This window comes from Parasteatoda tepidariorum, chromosome 3 (assembly GCF_982258835.1).
Source record: "Parasteatoda tepidariorum strain Cologne lab strain chromosome 3, Ptep-v5.0, whole genome shotgun sequence".
NCBI classification, from domain to species: Eukaryota; Metazoa; Arthropoda; class Arachnida; order Araneae; family Theridiidae; genus Parasteatoda; species Parasteatoda tepidariorum.
The window spans coordinates 40,179,657-40,207,037 of record NC_141757.1 but is presented as its reverse complement, the minus strand read 5'-3'; the positions used below and the strand labels follow the sequence as shown (position 1 = coordinate 40,207,037).

Here is a 27,381-nt window from a genome sequence, read left to right as displayed (position 1 = left end):
AAAGGGAAATAAAAGATTCTTAACTAAAAAAGTAAAGATATAAAACTATTGCAAGAAAAAAAATTAATAAACAGTAAAACATGTGAAAAAAATAGATTGGGATACCAGTTAAGATTATTAAAAGGTTATGAGACATAAATAAGCACGTTTCACAACGATACGTTTTGAATGCGGTGGGAATTTTAATGAAACCATTGTCTGAGGGTCGCAATTAAAAGAAAAAAAAAGAAAAAAAAAAGACATGTTCCGAATTCATGGGCGTAAAATTCAACACGTGAAGAAGAATGATGAAAGTGGGTGGACATGACAATAAAGAATTGCTTCACAATTGGAGGTAATCAACAGAATTCAAACCGATGGAGAACTGAGTGAATTTTCATATCAAATTTTTAATTAAGTACTTCAGTTTTTTATTTAAAAGTAATTTAGAACAAAATAAATAAATAAAAATTTATGAGATAATAAAAGATATGAATGAAAAAGAAATTTTGTTCTTTACTATAATTTGTAAAGAAAACAGTTTTTTTTGCGAATGTTTCCAAAAATAACGTGGCCAGATGTTAAAGCTTTTACGGTATAAAAAAATATTTCATAAATGTAACATGCTGAATAATGAATCATACATAGCAATAATAAATCATAGCTAATTAATACGTAATTAGTTAATGTCTAATAGCGTACAGTTTTTCGCATTAAAGTTTAAAGTCCTATTTTATATGACAATAAGATATTGTAAGTTTTCAACTCTTAAAGAATATCTCACTATTAAATAACATATAATATCTGATGAAAAAAAAAAACGAATTTACGTAGAAATAGAAACTGTTTTTCCGTAGCACGATCTGTCATCACTGAGTAATAACTCTCAAGGAAGAGAGGCGGTGTCATGCTGAAATAGGCATAACATATTTCCTGACATTTAAAAACCAAATTATTTTCTTATCTAATACATTTTCAATATATAAAAATCATTAATATAATCTGTAATCCTTTTATACCACAACCCTGAGTTAAGTGCAGAATAAAATCTATTTTTAGAGATTTCCTATTCATCTTGACTAGCACATTAGCAAAGAATTCGAAAACCGTCTTATGGTTGCTAATGTTCTGGATTCATTAAAATTCACTATTATTTCTCACACTTTCTTATTATACACTCTTCACTTATACACGTAGGGCCAAGAATGCGTAAGGATAAGAAAAAGAGCCTCGGCATTAAATTTTATCAATTAATAGCCAATACATGGACTCCTCAACTTTCCTTGGCGAAAACTGTGCTAACGTATATAATTACACTCGCATAGCCAATACATGGACTCCTCAACTTTCCTTGGCGAAAACTGTGCTAACGTATATAATTACACTCGCAAAGCCAATACATGGATTCCTCAACTTTCCTTGGCGAAAACTGAGCTAACGTATATAATTACACTCGCATTTTTGATTTGTTGGTGGACGGAGTCATCAGTCCTCCGGACGTAAGTCGCACATATTTTAAATTTTTATATATTTTATAGAGTGTGTGAGAAATAATGGAGAATTTTAATGAATCCAAAACATTAGCAACCATATAAAGGTTTCCGAATTCTATGCTAATGTGTTAGGCAAGAACAGAAAATTGCTAAAAATAGATTTTATTCTGCTCTCAACTCAAGGTTGTGGTATAAAAAGATTACAGATTATATGAATGATTTTTATATATTGAAAAATATTTAAATAAGAAAATAATTTGTTTTTTAAATATTAGGAAATATGTTATGCGTATTTCAGCATGGCAGGGGGGTATCAGTTTTCCATCTTTTTGATTTGCCAAAATTAAAACATCCTAAAAATAGAACAGGTGACAATCTAATCATTATTTTTGTGGAAATGGACATAAATTGTTCTTTCCCCTTGATCTTCAATGGTGAATGAGAAGCAATCACGGAGATTGGAGGGCGAAGCGAACTGGTGGTAGAGCCTCCTAGTTATTTAAAGCTATACATATAACAATTGATACAAGGAAAAGTAGGAAGAACATGATGTATCTTGATCAAATGAAAAAATATGTAAAAATTTAAATATAAATAAAAACCCAATTTTTTTTTAAATATTTAAAAATATTTCATAATTTAAACTTTACCATTATTACTATCTTACAAAAATAATAAAATTAAATAAAAATATGTGGAAATATATTAAATATGAGTTTTTGCTTTGCTTTTATTCATTTTTGTATTGCTTTTATAATTTCATCAAGCATTTTAATTTTTATTAATATTTGTATTTGTATGTAAATATAAAAATTAAGATAAAAAAGATATTTTCATCAAATAGGAGAAAAATTTTAGTTTAAACATTGGAAAAGAGTAAATTTGAATTGAGATTTGTTTAAATAGCTCACAATTTGAATTTTCCGTTAATTTTTTATCTTACATAAATGTTTAAACTGAATAGAAAGAAAATTGTAGAATCCATAATATGTAAACCTATTGTATTATTTTTAATTATCTTTTCCTCTTGAGGGAGCTTAAGAGTCTTGTTTCAAAACCGCTGCAACCGCACTTTAAAAAAATGATAATTAAGAAAAATTAGAAAAGTAAAGAAATATTTTTTTACAAATAAGAAAAAAATATTTCACTTTATTGATTTCCACAATTTATTTATCAATAGCATGAAGATATAAAAAATTAGAATTTCGCTTTGAACTGAAATAAATTTAAGAACTATTTTAAAATTGGTTCAAACTTTGAGAAAAAAAAAGAGTTAAGAAATGAATAAATAATTAAGCTAAAATTAACTTCATAAATGCATTTTATCGAATTACTTAAAATTTTTTTTTTTCTTCACAAAATAAAATTATTTCTAAATTTTTTATTTCTTGAATTGAAGAATACCATGAAGTAATGGTTACTTTAGTTTTTTCTCTCTGCCAGATGGTGTTACTGCGTTTGTCTTTTTGTATTTCCTTAGTCTTTACTATTGTTCTCTGCCTTACTAACTCTACTTCCATTACCTTCATCTGAGCTGCAAGAAGAAAAGAAACACCATTGAAAATTAAAATATATGATTATTTAAGAATTTAGTAATTTAATCAAAGCACTTGAAGAAAAAAGATTATATATATATGTATATATATTACGCTGTATTATATATATATATAAACACATAATAGAATTAGAAAATAAAAATAATTTTTTTTAAATGGAAAAACGTAAATGTTCTCATCAGGACGCATTCCTTTACATGGCGAATAGCGACATTTCAAATTAAAGAATACGATAAAAGTTATTTTCTCCAATGCGTCTATGTCACTAAAAAAATTTGAAAAAAAATTAAAATGAAAATGAATTTAAGATGAAAGAATAAAAGCGGAAAACAAACTTTCCGATCTGGTGTAAAAAAGTAAAAATGCATCATAATTAGATAAATTAATCTAAGAGTTAACTAATGTTGCTAAGAAGATAAAATAGAAAAATGTGCTTTTAGCTTATATATTTCCAGCTCTTCCTTCTCTTTTTTTTATTGAATTACGCTGTATTATTGAATTAAGATGTATTTCGAAGTTCCTTCTTTATTCCCTCAATTACGACAGATCAAGATGGGCCTCAGCCTTTTTCAAAAATTGATACAAAGTGACCCTTTCTTTAGTTTTGTCTTTCTACGCAGTTTCTTGTCATTTTTTTAGATCGCTATTGAGGCTGTTTAATCACCTAAGATTTAACCACCCTCTCCTTCGAGTGCCGGTCATTTTGATGATAAATATTTTTTTGATGGACCTAGAGTAATTAAGGGAAATTATCAAAATTTCTCATCTTTACTACACAGCAGGGAAGAGTTTGGTACAATACTTTGATTTTTCTTCGTCTTTAACCAGATTTTTTCTGTGATAACTAAGCTTTGAATCGGTCTAAGAAAACTATTTTCTCATAACACTGAAGAGTGTCCATTGTCAATTATAGAGAGGTGGCGAAAAAAACGAATTAGCTCACTACACGGCTTTTTACTTTGTACAGTTCAATTAAAATAATTTTTCATAATTCAGTGAAGTATTCTACGGCTATTTAAAATCTCTTAATAGACCATGATTAATTAGGATGTTTTATTGAAAATTATGATAAAAAAGGATAAACAACAAGAAGCAATGAATAATGACAAAATAAAACATTTAGCGCACTCTGAAACTTTAATTCTGGAAAAGGGAACAAGTTAATGTATATAGAAATATTAAAATGCCCTTTAACAACTATCTCACCTAAAATAAATATCAAAAGATTATGAGCAGAATGATCCGATTAATCCAATTTGTCGTTAAAAGTCATTTTTGATCATTACAACTAACATTCTTACTTCGCAAAAAAATTGTCTTCAACAGATAATTGAGTTTGTAACGTATGATTTAAACCGTGAAACGCCCAGATAAAACAAAATCAATATAATTATAGAATTAAAGAAAATGATAATAGAATACCAGTCCTGCAATGAGGTCATTCGTGAATTAAACATTTGGGAGAATTTAAACAATTACTAGGACACCCCTGATTACAAAGTGCTCTTTAGTCAAAATTAATGCCTCGGAAACAACCACTTTAACACGAACACTGGTAATGTTTACAATTTATATCAGTTGAGTTAACATCGAATTTAATGCACAATTATCGCAATCGGCTATTTTGAACTGAACTTACGTGGTATTCCGTTATTTAAGGGAAACTTATGAAACAGTATTATAAAATATGTCTGACACGAAATAAGAAAGCAAGAAAAAAAAAGAGGAATCACCATTGAAATTTGTGTTTTAAGGAAATTCAGTCCAGTGGCAGAAATAATTTGTATATTGAAATCTTACTAATTTCTATATATATACATATTTATTTTGATAAATTGCATTATCTATTTAGTATTTAAGTTTTAACGAACAAAAATTTTTCAAACTTGAACAAATTTTAGCTAACTCCCGATAATTTCTACGTTTTTTTTTTTTAAAATTGCATTACACTCTATTTACGTTTGAGTTTTCAAATCATTAGCAGGAAATAATTTTTCCAATTTGGACATTCTTTGCGACACAAATTTGTTGAAATTACACCAGCTTATTTCTTTGTATTTGTAAGAAATTGCATTATCCATTATTTACGTTGAAGTTTTAAAATTTTTAGCGAGGATTAATTTTTCTAACTTAGATAATCATCATACACTGAGAAAAAAAGTATTATCAAAACTACCGGAATATGGTAAAATTTACTGTTTTTCAGACTCCGTGGAAATACCAAAAAGTTCAGTAATTTTTACCGAAGAACTTTGGTAATTATTTTGGTAAAATTGACAATAAAATATTGTTTTTAAATATGCGATGAAATTTTGAAATTTTATCATGATACCTTAGAGCATGGCATAAAAAACATTTATTCATTTAAATTTACTTTTCAGTTTTATATTTTTTAACTAAATGTGTGGTTATAAGAACTATAATTCTGAATACCAGAATGTCTGGTAGACTGTTACTATATGAACGGAAAAATTACGAACTAAATGGCTTAAATACCCCATAGTTTGATTTTTATTACTAGAATTATGGTTATTTTCTTACTAAAAATGTTATTACCATACAGTACGGTAATTTCACCAGATTTTTTTTTCGGTGTGGTGTCCTTCTTTCACCCTTTGTAACTCAACAACTCTGATTTAAGAAATATTTACGCGGATGTTAGAATACATCGTATTAAGCGTGTAAAAAATAATGAAAAAATTAAGACCTTAAAATTAAAAATTTATTGATAGAAAGCATTTGTTGAACATCTCCAATATCGTGAAAAATAGCACAAAAATTCCAATATATTTAAAACTTCGTGTGAAAAATTTTGAAATTGTTGTTTTTATGGTAACAAGGTCTCACACCACATTTTTCAATCCCTCCTTAGCCAAATATACAATCAAGGGGATTGTTGTAAAAAAATTGAATATCCTGTAAATATGTCGTGGAACAATTCTTGCTAAACGCATATTGGCAGCTGCACCAAGACTTGGTTCTCCCGAGTTTGCAATATTTTCTTTACCTGAATTTAGTTCGATTTTATAGGTAAATCCACCTCATTATAGGATTAAATTTTCATGTATGTTGCAGATGTGTAACGCGGTGATACAAAGGGTTAATCATTCAACATCTCTATTTGTTTACGTTTGGTATTTAAAAGTACGAAAGAAAAGTAATGTTTCTAACTCGAACAATACTTAAGCTAAAAAAAAAAAAAAAAAATCCGAAAATTAGACAATTTCGGAACTGAACAAGCATTATAACGTTTTAGTGGGCATAACCACCGCAGACACAGAACAAAAATTTTCTTTAGCTTTTGCGAATACAGCATGAATCATAAAAACGCTACTAAAAGGATAGCGCGTAAATGGAACAATTAGCAAAGAGAAGGGTGGAAAAACGCTATATTTCGTCTAATATCACCTCCAGCTTTGATGATGTTATTCAGATATAGGTCACATTTTGAATAATTCCTTTAAGAGCGAAGTGTACTTTTTTATCAGCAACATAATTTTAGTTGGATACATTTGTTCAGCATGCTCTGATACATTGCTTGTGCTCCATATTATGAAATTCTGTATTTGCTTTCCATCGCATATGAATTCTATTGTTGTATGTTTTATCGCTCCACGAACCAGAACATTTCATGGAGCGTGTCATTAAAATAAATATGTATTTTCTTTGAATGGTTCTTGTTTTTCTACTACATTTTCTATTCTACATACGCGTTGAATTATTACCATAGTTTTTACGCAATGTTTGAGTTCTTTTTTTTTTCTTTCAAAAAAATATTTTTGCCGGTAGGCTTGTACTTTTAGTATTAGTGATAATTCAATGAAATGGTTTTGTACACGGAGGAAAAAAACTATGATAAAACTACCGTACTGTATGATAAGGAAATTTTGCTTAAAAAACGTAATTGTGGCAATAAAAACCAAATTATAAGGTATTTAAACCATTAATTTGTTAATTTTTCCTTTTATATGGTAGTGCTTTATCAGAAATTCTATATTTTCAAAATTATAGTTCTTCACGCATTACAAGAAAATATAAAACTGAAAAGCAAATTTTACGGAATAAATGGTTTTTATGCTATGCTCTCAAGTATCATGATAATATTACCAAATTTTACATTTATCAAATTTACATATTATAAAACCATATTTTATTGTTATTTTCACAGAATCATTAGTAAGCACTTCAGTAAAAATTACAGGTCTTTCTGGGTGTTCCCATAGAAACAGAAACATGGTATATTTTACCATATTCTGGTAGTTTAGGAAATAGTTTTATTCTCAGAGTATAATGCAATTGAAATTGATTTAGGGTATTTTATAAAACAAGAACTTTAAATAGTTCATTGAATAATTTTTTTTAAACTTTCATAAAAGGAAAAAAATCTACAAAGATTATCTTTCTTTTGTTGATTTTTATTATTCAAGCAATGATATTGGATTCCTTTGAAAGAGTAAAAGAAAAATATATAGTTTCTGAATAGTAATACGAAATTAGTTTTAATTACGTTTTTCTTCCAATTGAACTTCAAGTGGGAAGTTTTGAGTTTAAGTTTGAGGAATATTTGCGTGGTATAAGAAATTAAATAAAAAGAAGACTGGTAAAAACTTAAATCTAATATGAAACTAGTACAAATCATATTTTGAGTGATGTTTCAGAAATCGAAGTCACTCAATTTTAGTATACCAACCCATGGATTTTAAGAAATTGTAATATTTGTAGTTATAAAACTATAATTTCCTTTACCACAATTGAACTACTAAATTTACTAAATTAGTAAATTTACTAAATTTTGTTTTTACTTTTGATAACATCATATGCGAATGACTAACGTTATAATAGTTCTTAGAGCAAACTTGATTGTGGAAATGTTATATTTAATAAGTAATGCTTATTATGTATAAGTAAACGAATTTTTGTCCATTAATCGTGTACTATAAATGCTGGTGCATTATTATTTTGTTTACATAATAATTATAAGTTTTGCAGTCATAGGAATGCAATTTATTACTGATTTTAATTCCAATTACAGAATAATGAGAAGCCTTTGTAAATTACAGTAAAATCAAATTTTTCTATATTTCATAGCCCTTTATTTTTATACGTAGTTTTTTTTTAAATGTATTTTGTGTACCACCACTTTATTTTAAGTTGCATCGTTTCAAACTGGATAAAAATCTTTCATTTTTCCTGCATATAAACAAGCTTATTTTTTATACTAAACTCCATTAAACATTTATATCCATTATTTTTTATTCTAAAACTTGATTTATATGAAACTCGATTAAAAATTTCATAGCATATTTCATTGTACGGAAAAATGTAACTTCTAGAATAGCAGTTAAATATTATATTTTGCTACTTAGTGTTAACAAGGAAAAAAAAAGATAAAATATATTCGTTATTACAGTAAATTATTTCAAAAGATTGGAATTCTTAGTCTGTAACAATTACCACACACTATTTACACCGAGGAGCCATGCGAAGAAAGAATTGCTGACTCAGGCAGGAGTCATCAAGTAATGTCAGCGATGAACAGCAAACTTTTACGTTTACTTTCACTATCAGTTCTCGCTAAACAAAAGTTTAGTAGTAGCATTTTTATAATAAATTTTAAATTTAGACACTCTTGCAATTTTTTTTAAAAAAATTATTGCACTCCGTAATTGATTACAATAAATTTACGAGAACAAATATACATAAATTACAACTGGCGATAATAAGTTAAGTATATACACCGAAGAGCCATTGCATTATAACCACCCTGCTAAAAACATGTAGGACCACCTTTAGCCCTCAAAACTGCTAGCACCCGCCGTGGCATTGATTCCACAAGGTGCTGATAGGTAGTCTGAGGTATCTGGTACCAAGTGCTCACCAACTGGTCCTGCAATTCCCTCACATTGTGAGGGGGTAGCGTGGCAGCACGAATTTGGTTCTCCAAGTAGGACCACAAATGCTCTATTGGATTAAGGTCAGGTGAATTTGGGGGCTAAGACGTGACTTGAAAGTCACTGGAATGTTTCTTGAACCAATCCATGACGATTCGACCCTTATGACATGGTGCATTATCCTGTTGGTAAACACCATCCCTCGAAGGAAAAACTGTTGCCATGAATGGGTGAACCTGGTCTGCAACTATATTCAAGTAGCTTACAGACGTCAGGGATTGTTCTATGAGGTTTATGGGTCCTAATGTGCCCCATGAAAACATTGTTCCTGGGCGAGAAACCATGAAAACCTGGGCGAGCCCATTGTAATAGATGGAGGGTGGTCATAATGTAATCGCTCTTCGGTGTACATAAATTAATTTCTCAAGTGTTCCAGTAAGTCAATCAATTTTATTTTTACAAACAATTCAAATGCCAAGTTTAAACTTCAATTACTTAAAGATATTAATTAATCATTTAATTGGGCATACCGAAATCCAGTTAAATAATTCTTATATCGCAAAAAAATGGTTTTGTTTTTTTAAGTAAATAATTTTAATTTTAATTCCAAGGAGCTTCTAATTGTCTAATTGTTTTTTTATAATTTATTTAGGGATGTATTTGGAAGCTCGTTCACTGAGAAAAACAGAATGCCAAAGTTTAGGTCTCTTAGACCCGAAGCAAAACTTAAATTCTGGTATATAGCTACTTGAACTATCTTTCTGAAAAGCATTGTCTTTATTTTAAAAAATAAAATAGCTTAAGGATTTAAAAAAAAGTATAAAATGTTTAAAAAATCTGATTTGGTGAGGTTAAAATATTTAAGTGTTAACCTTAAAATGATTTGTTATTTCTTATTTAACGGTAGTTTCTATTCTGTTCTATTTTGATTATATAAATATTTAGAATAAATTTGCTAAAGTTACTGTCAACTATTTTTTAACGATTATACTGTTTATATTTAATCAATTTTTTCATTACCCTCAATCATTTTTGTTGAATTTTTTATTAAACATGAAATAAATTATATTTTGTATTTATTTTTTCATTACCTTCAATCATTTTCGTTGCATTTTTTATTAAACATGAAATATATTATATTTCTTTTGTATTTATTTTTAAAATTGATTTTAAGTAAAATTATACTCGATGAACGTATGCAATCAAAATAACAAATACAAAACTGTGTCATCTTATTAGGAATTAATTTTACGTACTTTTTTAGTCTTTAAAGGGAAAAATATTTAATAATTTTTTATACAATAGAAATATTTTAAAAACAAAATAGTAAATTACGTTGCAATTTTGAGTAAAACGATTAGATTTGTTTTTATCCAAATAGAATTGAAAACTAAATCTATTCAGAAACAAAAACAATAGTGGATCTTTTAATTAAATAATTTTTATTGATACAACAATCTGTTTAACCCCTTATAAGATCACCAACTTCACTAATTTTTAAATTTAATTTAGAAGCTATTTTCTCACCTATGATTCTGCACGCATATCTGCTGATAACTTCAGAAAATGGAAAAAAAAAGTTTCAATAAATGGTATTATTTTTATAATGTGGATAACAGTGAAGGTCACGTGGGGTCAAAAAGAGAAGCCAACTCTGGAAGCTATTTTTGCTTGCGCATTATGCGTTTGTTCATTTAATCATTTCTCACTGAGTTTGTTCAAAGTTAAACACAGAATTTATAAATTCCTTCATTTATAAGAACAAATGTTCAAGTGTTTTACTGCCAGTTCTTTACACTAAGTAAAATTTTGAACATCCAACTCTCCTAGCCAAGAAAAAAACTTTCTTAAAAATCAAATCAATTTTAGGTAGAATTTCTTTCTTAATGAATTTCTTTTCATAAATCAATCTCAATACCAAAAATATTTTAACATAAAATACTAGAAAATTAAAGGCCTTATAAAGAGTTAAAGAAACAAAAATGATAGGGAATTGTTCAGTTATCAAGCATGGGTCGGAGCCCTTGTAGTATAATAGAAGGAAGATAAAAAGATAAATTTAGTAATCAACAATATATTTGCGCATATATCAGACGTATAGTTTTCATGCTTTATAATTATTTTTATTTAAAACGTTTCGTCATTTAAACTTCGTCTCTTATTCATTTACCGCAAATTCTGACTCACTATTTTGATTGTTTTCTTTCTGGGAAAAGGACGAGCCAACTTATCTCATCAACAACAATATTTTGAGTTTGCACTGCAGCAGAGTTTTCTTTTTTCTTTTCCTTATTTATTTATTTTTTTCGTTAAGGTTGCTTTCCTCTGATAATAAAGTGGAGGAAATAATAATTCTACTTTCATATTTTCTGGCAGAAATTGTGACAGTTCTAAAATAAATTAATTTTCATACTTTTTTACTGTACTTCTTTTGATCTGTAAAGTGAATTCAACTGAAGTAATAAGTTGAGAAATGAAATATGATAAGGGCATATAAGCAGCATATAATATGAAAAAGCATAGAATATAACGAGATTTGGTTTAATTCTTATGGAGTGCTAGTATTGATGATAATTAAAAGTGTGTTTTATAATTTGCAATGTAATGATTTATAAATTAAACAAAAGATTGGTTTAATCATTGATGTTTTTTACATTTATTGAATTCTTTACTTAGTCATCACAGCACAATTTATAAATTTTTGTAAAATTATTGATTTGATGAATAAACTATATTTTGTAAAATAAACTATAGACTACTTCGACAACATATCTCTTAACTATAAAGATATTTTGATGTCTGAAATGTTAAAAAATATTTTACATTAAACAAAAAAGAATAAATTTTTAACAGGCAGTAACAAATTTTAAAAATTGTTCCATAATATTAAATTTTGAAATTTTGTTTTTGAATTAACATAAGCTGTAATTTGTTGTTGAGTAATAATTTTGTGTGCATTAATAGCTTGCCAGTTGCGTAACCATAAATTATTTTTTAGTAAAGTAACTTGTAAATTACTTCTGTAGCGTAATCATAACTAAAAGATAATTTTGCTGTTTTATACATTAAAAAATATTTTATGGTAAAAAAAACATGAATATAATTCGTTTAAACAGGAGCTAGCAAATATTGGAAATCATTTCTTAATTTAAAATTTTGTTTTTCAATTAACATGAGCTGTATTTTTTTGTTGAGTAATAATTTGGTGTGCATTGTGATTTTTGGTGTGCTTGTCTGTTATGTAAATTCTGGAAGCAAATTTTAGCAAATCTTTCTTAGTAAACAAGAAAAAGAAGAGGTTCAAATTTAAGAATATATTTTTAAGAGAAGGGTTATCTTGTTTTTCCGATTCTACTCTAATTTTTTTGATGTTATTTTGCTGCTGTATTGAGGCTGATATAGATAAGATACTAGTCCTACTTTTAACACTGTAACTATATATCAATTAATAGTGAGCTAGAAAACACCAATGCCACTAAATATGGAACTATAAGTTTGAAGAAGAAAGCAGTTAAAAAAATAAACAAATATTCTATTTTGGTCAGAAATATTAGTTTCATGTAGGCTAGAATTCTAGTATTGTGACACGCATTGAGTTTTTACTAGAAAAAACGTTTTTAATCAATAAAGATAAACTAGGAATTTTTTATGTAACAAAAAAATTATATTCTGTTCAGTTCTATCTTTTATATTGCTGTTTAATTTAAGACATATTGCCGTACATATTTTTCACTGTGTCATTGTTTGACTGGAAAGGTTGGCCAAATGTCTTTCACCAGTATGACGTTTATAAACAAAATTTCTCGATTTAACTTTGGGTCGAAATATATTTGTAATAAAAAGAATGTTTCAAAAAAGGCATAAAAAAGGAATCTGAAAATTGTTTTAGAAAAGGCATCCTATGTTTTTGCCCACTGAATGTAGCCAATTATTTTAGAACTTTGTGATGGCGTATTTTTAGATTTTAAATCTATTGTACATCTCATATATCAAACTTCTATTAGAGGATAATACACTCATACCATTTATGATGAAATAGTAAATGACTTATCGGTAAATGGGCATGAACTTCAAATACATGTTTTAAAAACAAAATAGCAAAAATTGCATACCTCTGAATTAATTCAAGAACAGCTATTATAATTTTTTTTAAATAGAGGGAATAATCTATATTATATAAAACGCTAATACGTACGTATGTATGTATGTATGTATCAATAAAACCGATGATATTTCTTTTCTAGCGCTGGCAACAGTTTTCATTTTTAATTGATTGCATTCGGCGCGCAAGAGCACGTAGTGAGCAACCAGATAACAATAACCAGAGTGAGTATTATCAGGTTGTTCAATTCAGATTCATGCACTAAAAACATGACAATAATTAATTTAAACTCAATTAGGAATTAATTAATTGAAGGGAGAATGCTTTAAAAGGCCGCTGTTGAATTGATATTTTTCTACTGGGAGCTACCTAAACGTCTAAAAAACGTTTAAGTGTTTGTATTGAATGCATTGAATTTTTTTATATTTCGCGTTTATTTATGCATTGAATTTTCACGCTTTAAAGTGCAGAATATTAGTGAAGCAATATTTGATAATTTATTTTGCTAATATGTTTCTTATTAGCTTATGTTTTGATTTTTTCACCATGTACAATCTAAATAGCTAATATACTTTTTTAAAAGCCAATAAGAACATTGGTAGAATTCTTCTACATAAGTACAATACTATGTCTTTGATGATAAAATACTATGTCTTTGATGATAATATATTATGTCTTTGTGCTAGAACATTGTGTTCATTGGCGAGTGAGCGCAGCGAGCCATGGTTCACGGCGTGAACCACATAGGATTGCGTAGCAATTCTCGGGGGATGGCGAGCGTTAGCGAGCAGGGGGCGGAGCCTCCTAGTGCATTTAGAAAAACTCAAAACAGAAAACAAAAAGAGTAAAGATAAATAAATGAATGAAAGTGAATAAAAATAAATAAAACGGGTAAATACAAATGAATAAATAAAATAATAAAGCAGAAAAAAATTAAAAAACCAAAAATAAAAAAATTAAAATAAAATTATTCCAATAAGTACTTTGTATTTATGAAATTTATAAATAATTAGTTTATTTCCAATAAGTACTTTGTATTTTTAAATATTAAATCAAACTGCCATGTATAAATGTAAGCTGATTTGATCAAGTTTGTTACATCATTGTAATGGCAATAGCTCGAGGAAATAAATTTTCTGATAATTCCGACTTAAGTTGTTCGAAAGATCTCGCGTATTTAATTTCGAGGAACTTTGAAACCTATTACAAAACATATTGCCAAAAATTAACAGTACGGTTGTTTTTGCATCATCAACCCATAAATATATTTTTCATCAAAAGCAATTAGGACCAAATTTTATTCTTTTATGAAGATACTGAGCAAAAAAAAATTAAATAAAAATTAAATATATAAAACGTGGACAAATGACGTGGAATTTGAATACTTCATTTGAATACTTTCCTTGCTGATCTGAAATGCTATGAAGATTTCATGAATATAGACATTTTCCCCCGGACACTGAAGCATGTGATTTTCGTGCAACAATGATCAAGAGTATATAAAAAAAAATAAATTCAATTTACTTTTTTAAATATTCATTTCAGATAATAAATAAACGTTTCATGGTTGATGGTAAAACATAAATACATATGAGAAAACACCATCACATATTTCGAAATAAAGCAGAAAATAAACAATATAGTTTCTTCTTCAATTGGAATGCATTTAAAAGGCACTTCATTAAAAAATTGTTTTATGATTTTCTGACAATTACTTTTCACACATCGATCTTACCTAAAATAAAAGGAAATTTTAACTTGGAACGAAATAGACTATCGAACCAGGAAGAGACGGTATCGTGCATATGCTAATAAAAATTCTTTTACTTCTGAATATTCTGTCTCATTTTTAGAATAAATTGTTGGGACAACCATGGACTCATAGTTGAATCATCTGTTCAACCATGGATGTTAGTTGAAATTCGTGATCTCCGAGTAATCAAAATCAAGGAATCTATAAGTTGTAATCCATAGTAATAGCTTGATTTCGATTAATTTCAACTTGTAAATAATATCAGTATAACGATTTATGGTTTACGATGAAATATAAATAAAAGTGAGTAAAAATAAATCCATCAAACAATTTGAAAAAAAAAGCAAAACAAAAAAAATCTTCTTCACTGTGCTTTCAAAACACGCGTCACTTGATAGCGTGTTATATGACAAACAAACAATTAATTACCTTCCCATATACCAAGTTTTCATAAAATAAATCTATATGACTTAAAAACAACTAAAGGGCTGAACCAGGTAGCATTTAGAACCGGCCCAGGCAGAACCGGCCATGCATTTGTTAAATGAAAATTCCTTTACTTTGGAACATTCTATGCCGAATGTATTTATTTTTAAAATACGTTTTTTCTTTCTCAACGATGGACAAATAATTTTTTCTGCGTTTAAAAATTATCCATTTCATGGGCAAAATTGCTCTTTGCGGAAGTGGAAGCTTATGACTTCCGAGGAATCAAAATAAAATAATTTATAACTTTCAAAAAGCTTGATTTCAACTAATTTTAACTTCTAGATAATAACAATAACATTTCATTGTTGATGAAAATATATAAATATAATTGGATAAAAATATCTCCTTCAAAGACTTCTCAAATGAAATAGGAAATAAAAAAATAGTTCCTTTTTCAGTTGGTTTGCATTCAAAAGGCACGTCACTGAAAACGTGTTATAAGATTTACAGACAATTACTTCCCCATATACCAATTTTTTTTTTATAAAAGAAAGCTATAAACTTGAAAGCAACCTAAGCCTCGAACCAGGAAGGAATACGTTCATAAATTTGCTAAATGAAAATTCCCTTACTTCAAAAAATTCTATGCAGAATGTATTTATATATAAAATAAGTTTTCTGGTCAACGATGGACAAATAATTTATTCTTCGTTTGAAAATTGTCCATTTCATGGGCTAAATTGCATTTTTTCTTCGTAAGGTGAAACTCATGATTTTCAAGCAATCAAAACGAAAGAATTTATACTTTCAAATAGCTTTATTTTAATTAATTTACCTTTATGGATTATAACAATAAAGTTCCATGGTTGATAATAAAACATAAAGATAAGCGGATAAAAATAACTCCATCAAACAATTCGAAATGAAATAGCAGATAAAAAAAAAATAGTTCCTTCTTCAGTTGGAATGCATTCAAAAGACGCGTCACTGAAAACGTCTTATATGATTTACAGACAATTACCTTCCCATATACCAATCTTTCATAAAATAAAAGGAAGCCGTATAACGTGAAACTATAACCGAAAGGTCGAACCAGGAAAGAAATACGATCGTGCATATGGGGTCAGACGGCGGGTCATTGTGTAGCTCCAGTTTTATGTTTCCACCCATTCTCCATTGGGAAACACCATTGAGCTTTGTTAAGAGCCTATTCACGAACAGAATGAGGAAAACATTGTACCAGTCGACTGTGAAAAGAGAGCAATTAGAACAAGTATCATTCCATCAATGAGAGAGATGTTCTGTGAAGAATATACAGTGAATAGATTTCGTTAAGAAGGCGTTGATACGATGGAAATAGTGGCTGTCTATTCATTATTGCAGTAGTTATGATTAGATATCGCATTTGTAAAGTGAGTTTCTGATTTATCCTTGATGAAATGATGGATAATGCTTAAGTGTAATGCGTGTTAAGTGTATGTTAATTGCTAAGAATCAAATGATAATTTTGTACTGAAATATTTTCAAGCGTTCAAATTCAACATAGATTAAATAGTTTGCCGATTTCCTTTATGTTTGAACTCCAAATTTCATCAAATAAATGAAGTGCTTCAGTATTAGAAAACTTAAAACAGTATTGTCTTTTCTGGTGGGCTTACATTTTTTACGCCTGCGATCAAGCAATGTTTTGGACTGATGGTTTTGTAAACAGTTTCGTGAGGTGGGTACACTGTAAGAAAAAATATATCCTGATCAAAATATGCTAAAAAGTACCGGCACCACCCTGGATGCATCATTCGTAAAATTTCTTTCTCCGTAAAATATTATACTATATATTTTACACTAATAATTATTGAATTACAGTGATTTCACAATAACTATAATCGTAAAAATTCAGGTATACCAGAGTTTTTGTTCCGTAATATTTTACGGTGAAGATTAAGGGCACCGTAGATGCCTATACATTTAACCGTAATTAAATCCAAAAATTTTTACAGTGTAGAACACAGTGTTCATAAAAATTACCCTTAATAACTAGGGGTGATCTCGGGATTTGTCAATTTTTTTAAAGTCCAAGACCGAGATGAATAGAATTTTTTTGTTGCCTAAACACACCAAACTCTGAGTCCGGCATTTTATTAGATAGAACCCAAAAGTTAAGAGAAAGGCTAAATAAAATATATTATAGATATGATTTATTTACAGATCAAATGATATAGTTATTTCTTTTTATAAGCTAATAATCTTTATAAATATTTTTGTTTGATAACTAAACCAAACGAGATTTTGTGTATTAGTTTAGCTGGAAAATAGTATAAAATTGGGATAAGTCAATCCCATCTCTGTAAGGAACAGACGAATCGCAGGTTAGAGTCTCAAATACATTAAATTATAGTCCCATATACATCTTTTTTATATGGAATTGTCTTTAGGTTCAATTGCTGATGCATTAGCCTTGAAAGTTTTCGTTATATTTCTCCCACGTAACACTAGCAAAGAATATATGGGCAAAGAATATAAGAATATATATACCCCTATATATTCTTTGGCACTAGTGCAAGTTCAATTTACTCTGATGTTTTTCCCAGGAGTTCGCTTATATACTGAGTTCTGTAAATGATGCAGAATTGAATCTTTACTACCTCATATATATTACACCTATTGTATGTTCCTTGACTGTGATAAAATAGAACAAATTATTTGATGAACAAAGTTTAAATAAAAACGATTTAAAATTGTGATGATAATAATAGATGGTTAAGAAACCAAAGGAAAATTATATTGCAGATCAAAGCTTTAAAAGTTATCCAGAAAGCTACCTTTCTAATGCAAAACGGTACCCAATGTATTTTATAGTTAATTATATAGATGGAGTTCATGTTAAGAAATATTTATAGGGGAAGGTCATACCGGGTATCTAAGGCACAAAGACCTGTTGGAGTTAAACTATTCGACCTGATATTCCTCCGATATTTCGTATTCTAGTTATGGGATGTTCAGTGTATAGTTGTATACAATAGAACATTCTCGAAAAGTCATACACATACCACTTTTTTAATAAATGATCTTTTTCTCTAAAGAGTCAAACTTCCTGGTTTTACTTCACTAGTGGGGTGAAACTGGGTACAAATGCTATATCTTCGGAAAATTTAGATATACTAGAATTTCTGTTCAAAAGTGGGAGATATTTATATCTTCTGTGTAAATTTAAGAAAATTACGCGGGTAATTTACATGTGATATAGTCAAGGTCGCACTCAAGAGGGGGGAGAGGAAAGTGAGGGATAGTTGTCCCGAGACTAGGGAAGACTGAAGGCCCGACTAAAATTCTTTATAAAAAATTTAGCGTTTATTAACGTTTTAAAAAAAATGACGAAGATTTTTTTTATATCTATATAAAAAGTACAATTTTGTCTTCAAATCTTCTAGAAAATATGAAAACAAGGCTTTCTGTGCTTTGAGGATGGGGCTGGTAAGACCTTTGTTCAACCTTGGATGTAGTTAGCAAGCTGTATTGTCTTGAGAGCGCATTTTCTTCGTTATAAAAAAGTCCTATTTCTCCTTGGTTTCTTCAAATTCATTTCCTCAAATTATGCTGTGTAATCTTTTTCTTTGTGGTGTTTACTTCTTTTAGGTAATTGAATATGGTACCCCTCACATCTAATTATTAGCGGCTTTCACACTTTTCTCTTCATTCAGTTGATTTAAACCTTCATCGCAGCTTATATTGTACTTTATAAACTAGGTGGAACACAAACCACTCAACATCGCCAAGCACCTAACCCTACTATTCAGAGCTCTGGTTTTTTAGAAGCCATTTCGGGAATGCCATGTAATTTTGATCCCCAATCAAACGATATGGACAGCGCCTCAGCTGGTACTTCTCTCTCTCAAAACTTTCACTCTAAAACGGGTGAGAAGATTAATCAGCTGTGAAAAAATTAATGTGCTCATTGGTACGTATATATGGCGGTTGTTTTCAGCATCGAATTCAGAACTCCCGGTTCTCCACCAGTGGAGACAGCGACGCCTTAACGATTGCACTTGTAAAAAGGATAAAGTTTTATTATCCACGAATTGCAAAACTCTTAGAAATTAGTAAATATCAGTACTCTAAAAAATAAACAGGGAAAAGAATAAGAGATAAAATATTACCGAGAAAAATAGCTTTTTTCGTGATTTCTCCTTTTCCTAAAAACTAGCTTTTTAAGCTGCATTTGGAATTTCCTAGCTTTATCCTTACCAGATTTCAGTACATAATTGGCCAAAAGAAAGGGAATAGAATCCATTCAGAATGTTCAACCGACTAACTAGAAAATCACTTTTGGAATTACCTTTAGCTACGCTCTGCTGATATTCGGTTGTTTAAGCAGCATAACAGCATATCTACGTTTATTATTTTACTTTTTCTTTCATTCATTGTATTATGATTCATGGAATAGTTTTTAAAGCAATCACGGTTTCTTTTCTTTTTTTTTTGTATTTTTGGCTTTACTTCAAGGACGTTATGGTTATAAAGATTAAGAAATTAGGAACAGAAAATGTAAGAACGGAAGCACAAGTTAAAGAACTTAAAAATGAAGATTATTTTTAGTTATTCAGTTTTTTTTTTATTATGTTTATCAAAAAAACATCAATGATTTTTATTACTTTAATCAAATTTTAAATTCCTATGTAAAGATCAAAAATTATTCAAAAGCGTTTTAACTAACTAATTTCTTTAACTAAGAGGAGACCGTTTTTAATTTTTTCATTTTAAAGTTAGGGCTAGCGTGTTCAAAAATCTACTTTTAGCAAAATAATATATCCATGTACATTATCTGTTCATTTAAAGTTTTACTTTTTTGAGAATAGTAATGAATTAGGAATTATCAAGATATGAGTTAAACCAAGGGGTGTAAGTTCAAGAGTTTAGAAAGAAATACAATCGAATAATTATCAAATTTATCTGTTAAGTTAAAATTTCCCTTAATTTTCACACACATATTGTGGTAAACGAACTCATTTATTCCAACCGAAATATAATCTAATAGTTTTTACTTAAATCAAAATGCTAAATTATTGAAATCATTCCACAATGATTTCTTTGGGAACTATGATATCAATCATAAACGTGGACCTTAAGTGTTTATATTTAATAATTTAGAAAGATTTATGTGAGTGAAAGTGTTGTTGTTGTTGAAAGTGCTGATTTGTGTTGTTAGATTGTGGTTGGTTGGTTGGTTAGTTCTAATGCCACTTGCCACTCGGGCAAGCCTCCTTGGTGAAACCGAGCAAATTTAAGGCAGAGTGTGCGATTCTTGTCTTTCAGTGGCGCCATCTATGGCCAAGAATTCGACTTCTGCCACATCATACGTCACACCTCTTTATAAGGCGGACCTATTCATATATCCATTCATTCGTCCACAGATCATAATTTTGACCTGAATCAGAGAACGATCAATCTCCAATCCAGTACCCCCAGAGGTATTGATTTGTTATGGGAGCATGGAGGACTTTGCCACTCGACAGAATTTTAGCGTGCATCAGTCACCAACTACACGGGGAGTCTTCGGCCGGCGGGGTTTGAACTCACGAACTCTCGGACATAGCCCAGCGTCCTACAGACCAGGCTATCCCTGCCCTTTGTTAGATTGTTTCCTTACTTATCGATATTTTGCTTAAATCAAACGAGAAATTAATTCTGAGTTTTCAAGTTTATGCCTAAGTTCAAATAATTACCATATTAGATGATTTTTACCTATTCAGCATTTTGATAACAGCGTATTAAAAGTAAACTTAAAGTTCATGAGTTCCAAGCCAAAGTATGATCATGTAATTACCGCGCAAACAAGTGTACTAATTTGCGCTTTCCTGATCGGCACTTTGGTAAGATCAAATCAGAGGTAAAACCACTCAGCTTGAGATAAGCACTGGAAAATAAAAGAGGCAGATGCGCAATGTTGACCACATTTCCACCATAATACTGCTTTATTAAAAATTGTGGAGCCCAGTTAACCTCCGGAACTTCCATGGCCGACAACAAGCTGTTGCAAAAATGCTTTACTCTTATAATCAGAATATTAAATGCATGTATTATTCTTAATGACATCCAATTGTTATTTTTAACGCAAATTTTCTTATTTCTTTTAAACTCAAATTCTCTTATTTTACTTATTTCTTTTATTTATCTATTGATAATGTTTCTTTTTTTGGGGGGGGGGGTGTACTGATGTATTTGATCAACCGCTACGCATCGTCGATTGCTCTGGCCTGACTAGAAATTGAGAAAGGAAGAGACAGAAAAAAAATACAAGGATAAAACTTTTATTTGAAGAAAAACGTGTTCACCTTTATTCTATGGAACACAATAATTTACAGATGAAAAAGATAAACGGGAAGAGCGTCACTATTTTATCAAAATAAAAGAATTTTATGAGACTTGATGATCCGATCATTATCTGATGTCCCATTTTTAAAAATGCATGCATACAACAACGCCTGAATTGAAACAGTGTTGTTATTTAGATTAAACTATGTTTGATTTTTTTTAAGATACATTGTTCCTTTTTTGGTGTAAAAGATGCTTAATAAAAAAATATGTTGTGATTTCTTAAAGTAGAATTTTTTTTTGTATGGAAAAAATCTTTCAGTTATTCGATTTTTGTTGAAATTTAGCATATAGTGTATCCAAATGTATTTTAATAGAGATTAGGAGTAAACAATATGAAAATTTCGGTGATAAATTGTATAAGGAAAAGTATGCTATAATTTAAAATGTAATTAAATAGGATTTCTGAAATGTTAATGTTAACATATTTTCTCGAAATGGTAATGCTTCAATTTAAAGTCCAAATGTGCTAAAATTTTTCTCATTATTGAAAAAAAAACACAAAAAATTTTTAACATTTAATTTTTTTTATAAAATGTTTTTTAAATTTTTTTTTTATTTTCATTATTTATGCTAAATTTTAGATTAACTAAAAAAAATATGCATTTAATGAGAATCTTGACTTTAGTTGGAGGACTTTACGAATTTATAAAATGTGTCTTTTTTACGAATAAAAAATCACAAAATTTTCCATGTTTGAGATGGAGTCAGTCTCAGCCCATCTCACTACCTTCTCTTTTTACTTTCTCTCTTTTAACTAACTTTCTTTGTTTAAACTAAACTGATGCATCAAAATTGTATTGTTTAATTAGGTAGAAAACGTTTCAATAGATGCAAATGTCCTGATTCGAAAAGAGGTAGTAATCTCTTTAAAATCCGTCGATAATCCCATAAAAATCCGTCGATATTTACCAATTTAGCAACGTTAAGCCTTTACTTTAATATTCTGATGATTTGTAAGAATCTCCTACATTTTATATTGTCGAATCAAACCTTATTATTAAAAGTTTGTTCAAAACTTAAATAAATAAAATTGAAATAAATTTTTTTACCAAAAATTCAAGAGGATAAAACTTTTATTTCCTACATTAAGTTTTAAGTTGAAAATAATCTAAGCAAATCTCATTTTATAAATAGATTTAAAAATCTTTCTAAATTATATAATAAAATGCACTGGATGTTTGTGAAATAAAAGCGTAGTATTATATTATTTGCTTATAAGAAACTAAAGAGTTAATAAAAAAAACTAAATTATTTAACATCTTGACATGCATCAACTCAGCAGACTCAAGGTCTCCTGTTTAGAGCAAATCTTATAGTAAACGAAATGTTTAATCTTATCAGCCTATCTTGAAATTTTTGTCTTTTAGTCATGTTACTTCTAATATTTCTTATTTAATAGTAGGTTAAACTCAAGGTCAGTAATTTTCGAGAGTCTTTGAAAACTTCTTAGAGACATTTTGGAAAATAAAATCTCATTATCTTGTCTTGTCCACAGCCGTGACTCTTTCTCATATCTTACTTGCTTTCCCACAAGTTTCTTTACAGATTTAGTATATTTTGGTAAATTGTCCTAATTTGCTTATGACGAAACTAATGCATTTTATTGGTAATGTCAATGCGTACAACTTTAGAACCTTTACTAAATAAATTATTTTTGTATCAGATTAAACAAAAAATATTAAATTGCTATAACTTTGTTTAATTATTTAAAATGATTTTTTTTTGTATAAAAACAAGTATTCGTGCTAATAATAAAAGTTAAAAATAAACAGATTAGAAACAAAACATTTCATGATTTTTTTCATATATATAACAGTAAAAAATATGTATAAAGGTAAATATATATATAATACGGGAGGAACAAATATTTTGTTGCATTTATACAATATTTGATCCTGCCTAATTCGAGTGTGAGGATTTCAAATTTGAAATTAATTTTGCTCCAAAAGTTACAGGTTTTTTTAAAATGACGTTTGTAGTCTATATTTCGTAGTAAAAGTAGAAATTTAAAAGCGTTATATATAACAGGGGGTCGTGCAAATGTTAAGACAAACCTATAGGGGAGTTAGAGCAAATTAACAGCATTAATTTGCATAAAAACTCATGCACGAAAATGTCAGAATTACGCAAGGAAACGGCTCATTGTAGGAAATGCTCGTAGCGGCGTATTGCGACATTTTTGGGTATGGGTACCTATGCAATTTCAATGCACAATGATGTGCATACACTCTCCTAGAAATGCTTCACCAAATTTATGAGACCACTCGTTATATATAACGTTTTTAAAGTTCGTACATTTCAATAAACAAAATAGGCTAAAAATGTTATTAAAAAAACTGTATCTTAGCGAGAAAAACTAATCGCATACTTGAAATCAGAGACGTGATAATATCCAAGATCATTAAAAAAATCTCATTCAATAGAAAAACGAAATAATCCTTACTGTAATTTAAATTTTTTTTTTCCTTCATCAAAAGTTTAAACTTTTACGCATAAAGAACCTGAGTTTGTTTTTGATCACTATGCACAAATGTAAAAATTTAAGTAAGAAACTTATCATGGGAGTTAATTCTTATCAAGCTTGAATCTATACATGCACAATTATTATGGTTCAATTTCAATGGAAACAAGTTTCAATTTAGCAACTTATTAAAAGTTTTGCCTCAATTTCACATGGTATTTTGATTAAAAGTTATCAAGATAAATTGCGTTTTAAAAATACAGTTTTTTTCTGACATCGTCATTTTCAAAGAAAAAAAACAAACATTCGCCAATTATAACTTTGATGAGCCAGCAATTATAAATTAAACATACAGTAAGTAAATGGATACAAACAGTAACTATAACTTGTGTTGTACGTGAACTAGTAAAACTATAATTATAAACTATGTTTGTTTAACAATAAAACAGTAAACATACTGAAATACGCCCCACTTTCACAATTTATAAATTTTTAACAAAGATTAAAGTATCATTTTAAAAATATGAATTTATTTTTAATACGTATAATTTGATTGAAATAATTTGCTGAAGAAGAAATTTGAAAAAAATTGAGATCATTTTCATGAATTGAAATGTAAAGATTATTTTTTCATGTTTATATAACGCTTTACTTATTATTCTTTTTGACTGTATGATTGATAAAATGACACTGTTTTGAAAAATGTTTCATTTTTTAAAAAACATTTAATTATTAAAAGCCAAAGTATAGCGTAGTTTAGGGGACACTTAAAAATGCGAATATAGACATTATTTTTAATTTTAAAATTTAAATAGTATTTATTATGATTTGAATTGTATGAAATTTATATTTATTTCTAAAAATGAAGATACTAAACAGAGATCTTAATGTGACTTAACTAATATCGTTCAACTATTTTTCTATAAAAAAGCTGAAAATCTCAAGAATTTTATATTATCTTGGGGCATTTTAGGAAAAATAGCTTGTGACTTAATTTGCTATTTTATTTTCGAATTTCCTAAAATATCCTCCAAAACATTGATAACGATTGACACTGGGTTGAAATTTTTTATTTAATTATTATTTTTTATTTAATTATTATTAAAAAGTAAAATAAGTAGTTAACAATTGTACTCAGGTGGGACACCGATGTACTTCGTATAAATAAATTTTTTCCTGACGCTCTAACTACAAACAAAACTATATTTTGGTATTTTTTAATTGAGAAAAACAGTCTAATAGATAGTAAAAAATATCTGTTAGATTAAAATCCGAAAAAATGCGATTTGAAATTATTATTTATTCATTTCCAAAATTTGTCAAAAATTAATTTTGAAAATAAATAAATTTTGTTAATTAAAGAAATTTTATTCATGAATAGCTATTTCTCTTAGATCTAAATAACTGCAAATAAGTGCAAATTTGAAAAACTCTTTTTTGGAATGAGCCGTGCTTGGAAAATTTCACCTTTACTACAGAAAAAGACACCGGTGTTTCATGCTGTATTTCATTACCATAAATTATTTAAAATTTAAACATAATATTTTTGACTTATTTTAAACTAAATTAATACAAAATAATAAAATAAGCGTGAAAAATATGTTTATGAAAATTTTGGGTCAAAGGGTTAAAAGAGGGTAAAAAATGACAATAGTTTTTATTTCGAAATTTTAATGGCATTTGTATAATTTTCAGTTGCGAAACTCGTTACGAAGTTTCATTCTTCAAAAATAATATTTTTACTTATTTTAAACTAAATTAATACAAAATAATAAAATAAGTGTGAAAAATATGTTTATAAAAATTTTGGATCAAAGGGTTAAGAGGGTAAAAAATGACAATAGTTTTTATTTCAAAATTTTAATGGCATTTGTATAATTTTCAGTTGCGAAACTCGTTACGAAGTTTCATTCTTCAAAAATAATATATTTTAAACTAAATTAATACAAAATAATAAAATAAGCGTGAAAAATATGTTTATGAAAATTTTGGGTCAAAGGGTTAAAAGAGGGTAAAAAATGACAATAGTTTTTATTTCGAAATTTTAATGGCATTTGTATAATTTTCAGTTGCGAAACTCGTTACGAAGTTTCATTCTTCAAAAATAATATTTTTACTTATTTTAAACTAAATTAATACAAAATAATAAAATAAGTGTGAAAAATATGTTTATAAAAATTTTGGATCAAAGGGTTAAGAGGGTAAAAAATGACAATAGTTTTTATTTCAAAATTTTAATGGCATTTGTATAATTTTCAGTTGCGAAACTCGTTACGAAGTTTCATTCTTCAAAAATAATATATTTTAAACTAAATTAATACAAAATAATAAAATAAGCGTGAAAAATATGTTTATGAAAATTTTGGGTCAAAGGGTTAAAAGAGGGTAAAAAATGACAATAGTTTTTATTTCGAAATTTTAATGGCATTTGTATAATTTTCAGTTGCGAAACTCGTTACGAAGTTTCATTCTTCAAAAATAATATTTTTATTTATTTTAAACTAAATTAATACAAAAAAATAAAATAAGTGTGAAAAATACGTTTATAAAAATTTTGGATCTAAGGATTAAGAGGGTAAAAAATGACAATAGTTTCTATTTCAATATTTTAATGACATTTGTATAAATTTTAGTTGTGAAACTCGTTACGAAATTTCATTTTTCTAAAAATAATAAAGATCAATATTTACATAGAAAGCATTAAACTGAGATATTGCTGGGTTTTAATTAGGGTCTTTTTCAACTATTTATTACTTTTTTTTTAAATTACTGAAAATTACAACTATTTTATAACATTTTGGGCTATTTTTTGAGAAATAATTTGAAACTATATTTGCTACTTGTGACAAATTTAGTTTCGTTCATTGTCCTTGTCATTCTTTTTTATTTGTAACACGAGACGGTTAAATGCGTGGTTTCGAGTTATTAATCTTTTGAAGAGTACCAACGAACTGAGGCTCAACACTTCCGAGAGAGAGAGACTTCGTGTCCCTGACCCGGTCCAGAGGAAAGAGTTGAAGAACCTTTGACCCAAAAGAAGATTAGATAACTTTGCTCTTTACTTGAATTTCAACTAAGTTTCGATCACAAAGGGCAATAAAAGAATGAATTTGAAAAGAAGAGACATTGCTTTTTTAAAATAACTACCGACACAAGATGACCTATATATTTCTGGAATGGTATTTTGAAGTTAACCCTTTCGGTAGGAAAACTTCGTAACATGTGAAGTATGTATTCCAGGTGCTAGAATAATTTACTTTTTAAGTGATTGAATGTTAAATGTATATGAACAACGTATGTCAAGCGTATACGTAAGCGCTGAGCATCTTATTTTGGATATACCTC

General features: G+C 28.3%; 2 protein-coding genes across 6 annotated transcripts in view; one reads left to right on the top strand and one right to left on the bottom strand.

Annotated features, from left to right (window-relative positions):
* LOC107442660 (RIMS-binding protein 2) overlaps window positions 1–27,381 on the bottom strand; it is a 193,179-nt gene that overhangs the window by 150,895 nt on the left and 14,903 nt on the right. For all 5 annotated transcript variants that reach the window (XM_087159135.1, XM_087159138.1, XM_087159136.1 and 2 more), the window contains exon 2: window positions 2,894–3,006. In XM_087159135.1, coding sequence (XP_087015261.1) covers window positions 2,894–3,001 — 108 coding nt within the window. In that variant the 5' untranslated portion in view covers window positions 3,002–3,006. The remainder of the gene's footprint in view (window positions 1–2,893; window positions 3,007–27,381) is intronic.
* LOC107453070 (uncharacterized) overlaps window positions 9,637–27,381 on the top strand; it is a 65,176-nt gene continuing 47,431 nt past the window's right edge. Inside the window, exon 1 of the mRNA XM_087159144.1 lies at window positions 9,637–9,655. The gene's annotated coding sequence lies outside the window, so the exon portion shown is untranslated. The remainder of the gene's footprint in view (window positions 9,656–27,381) is intronic.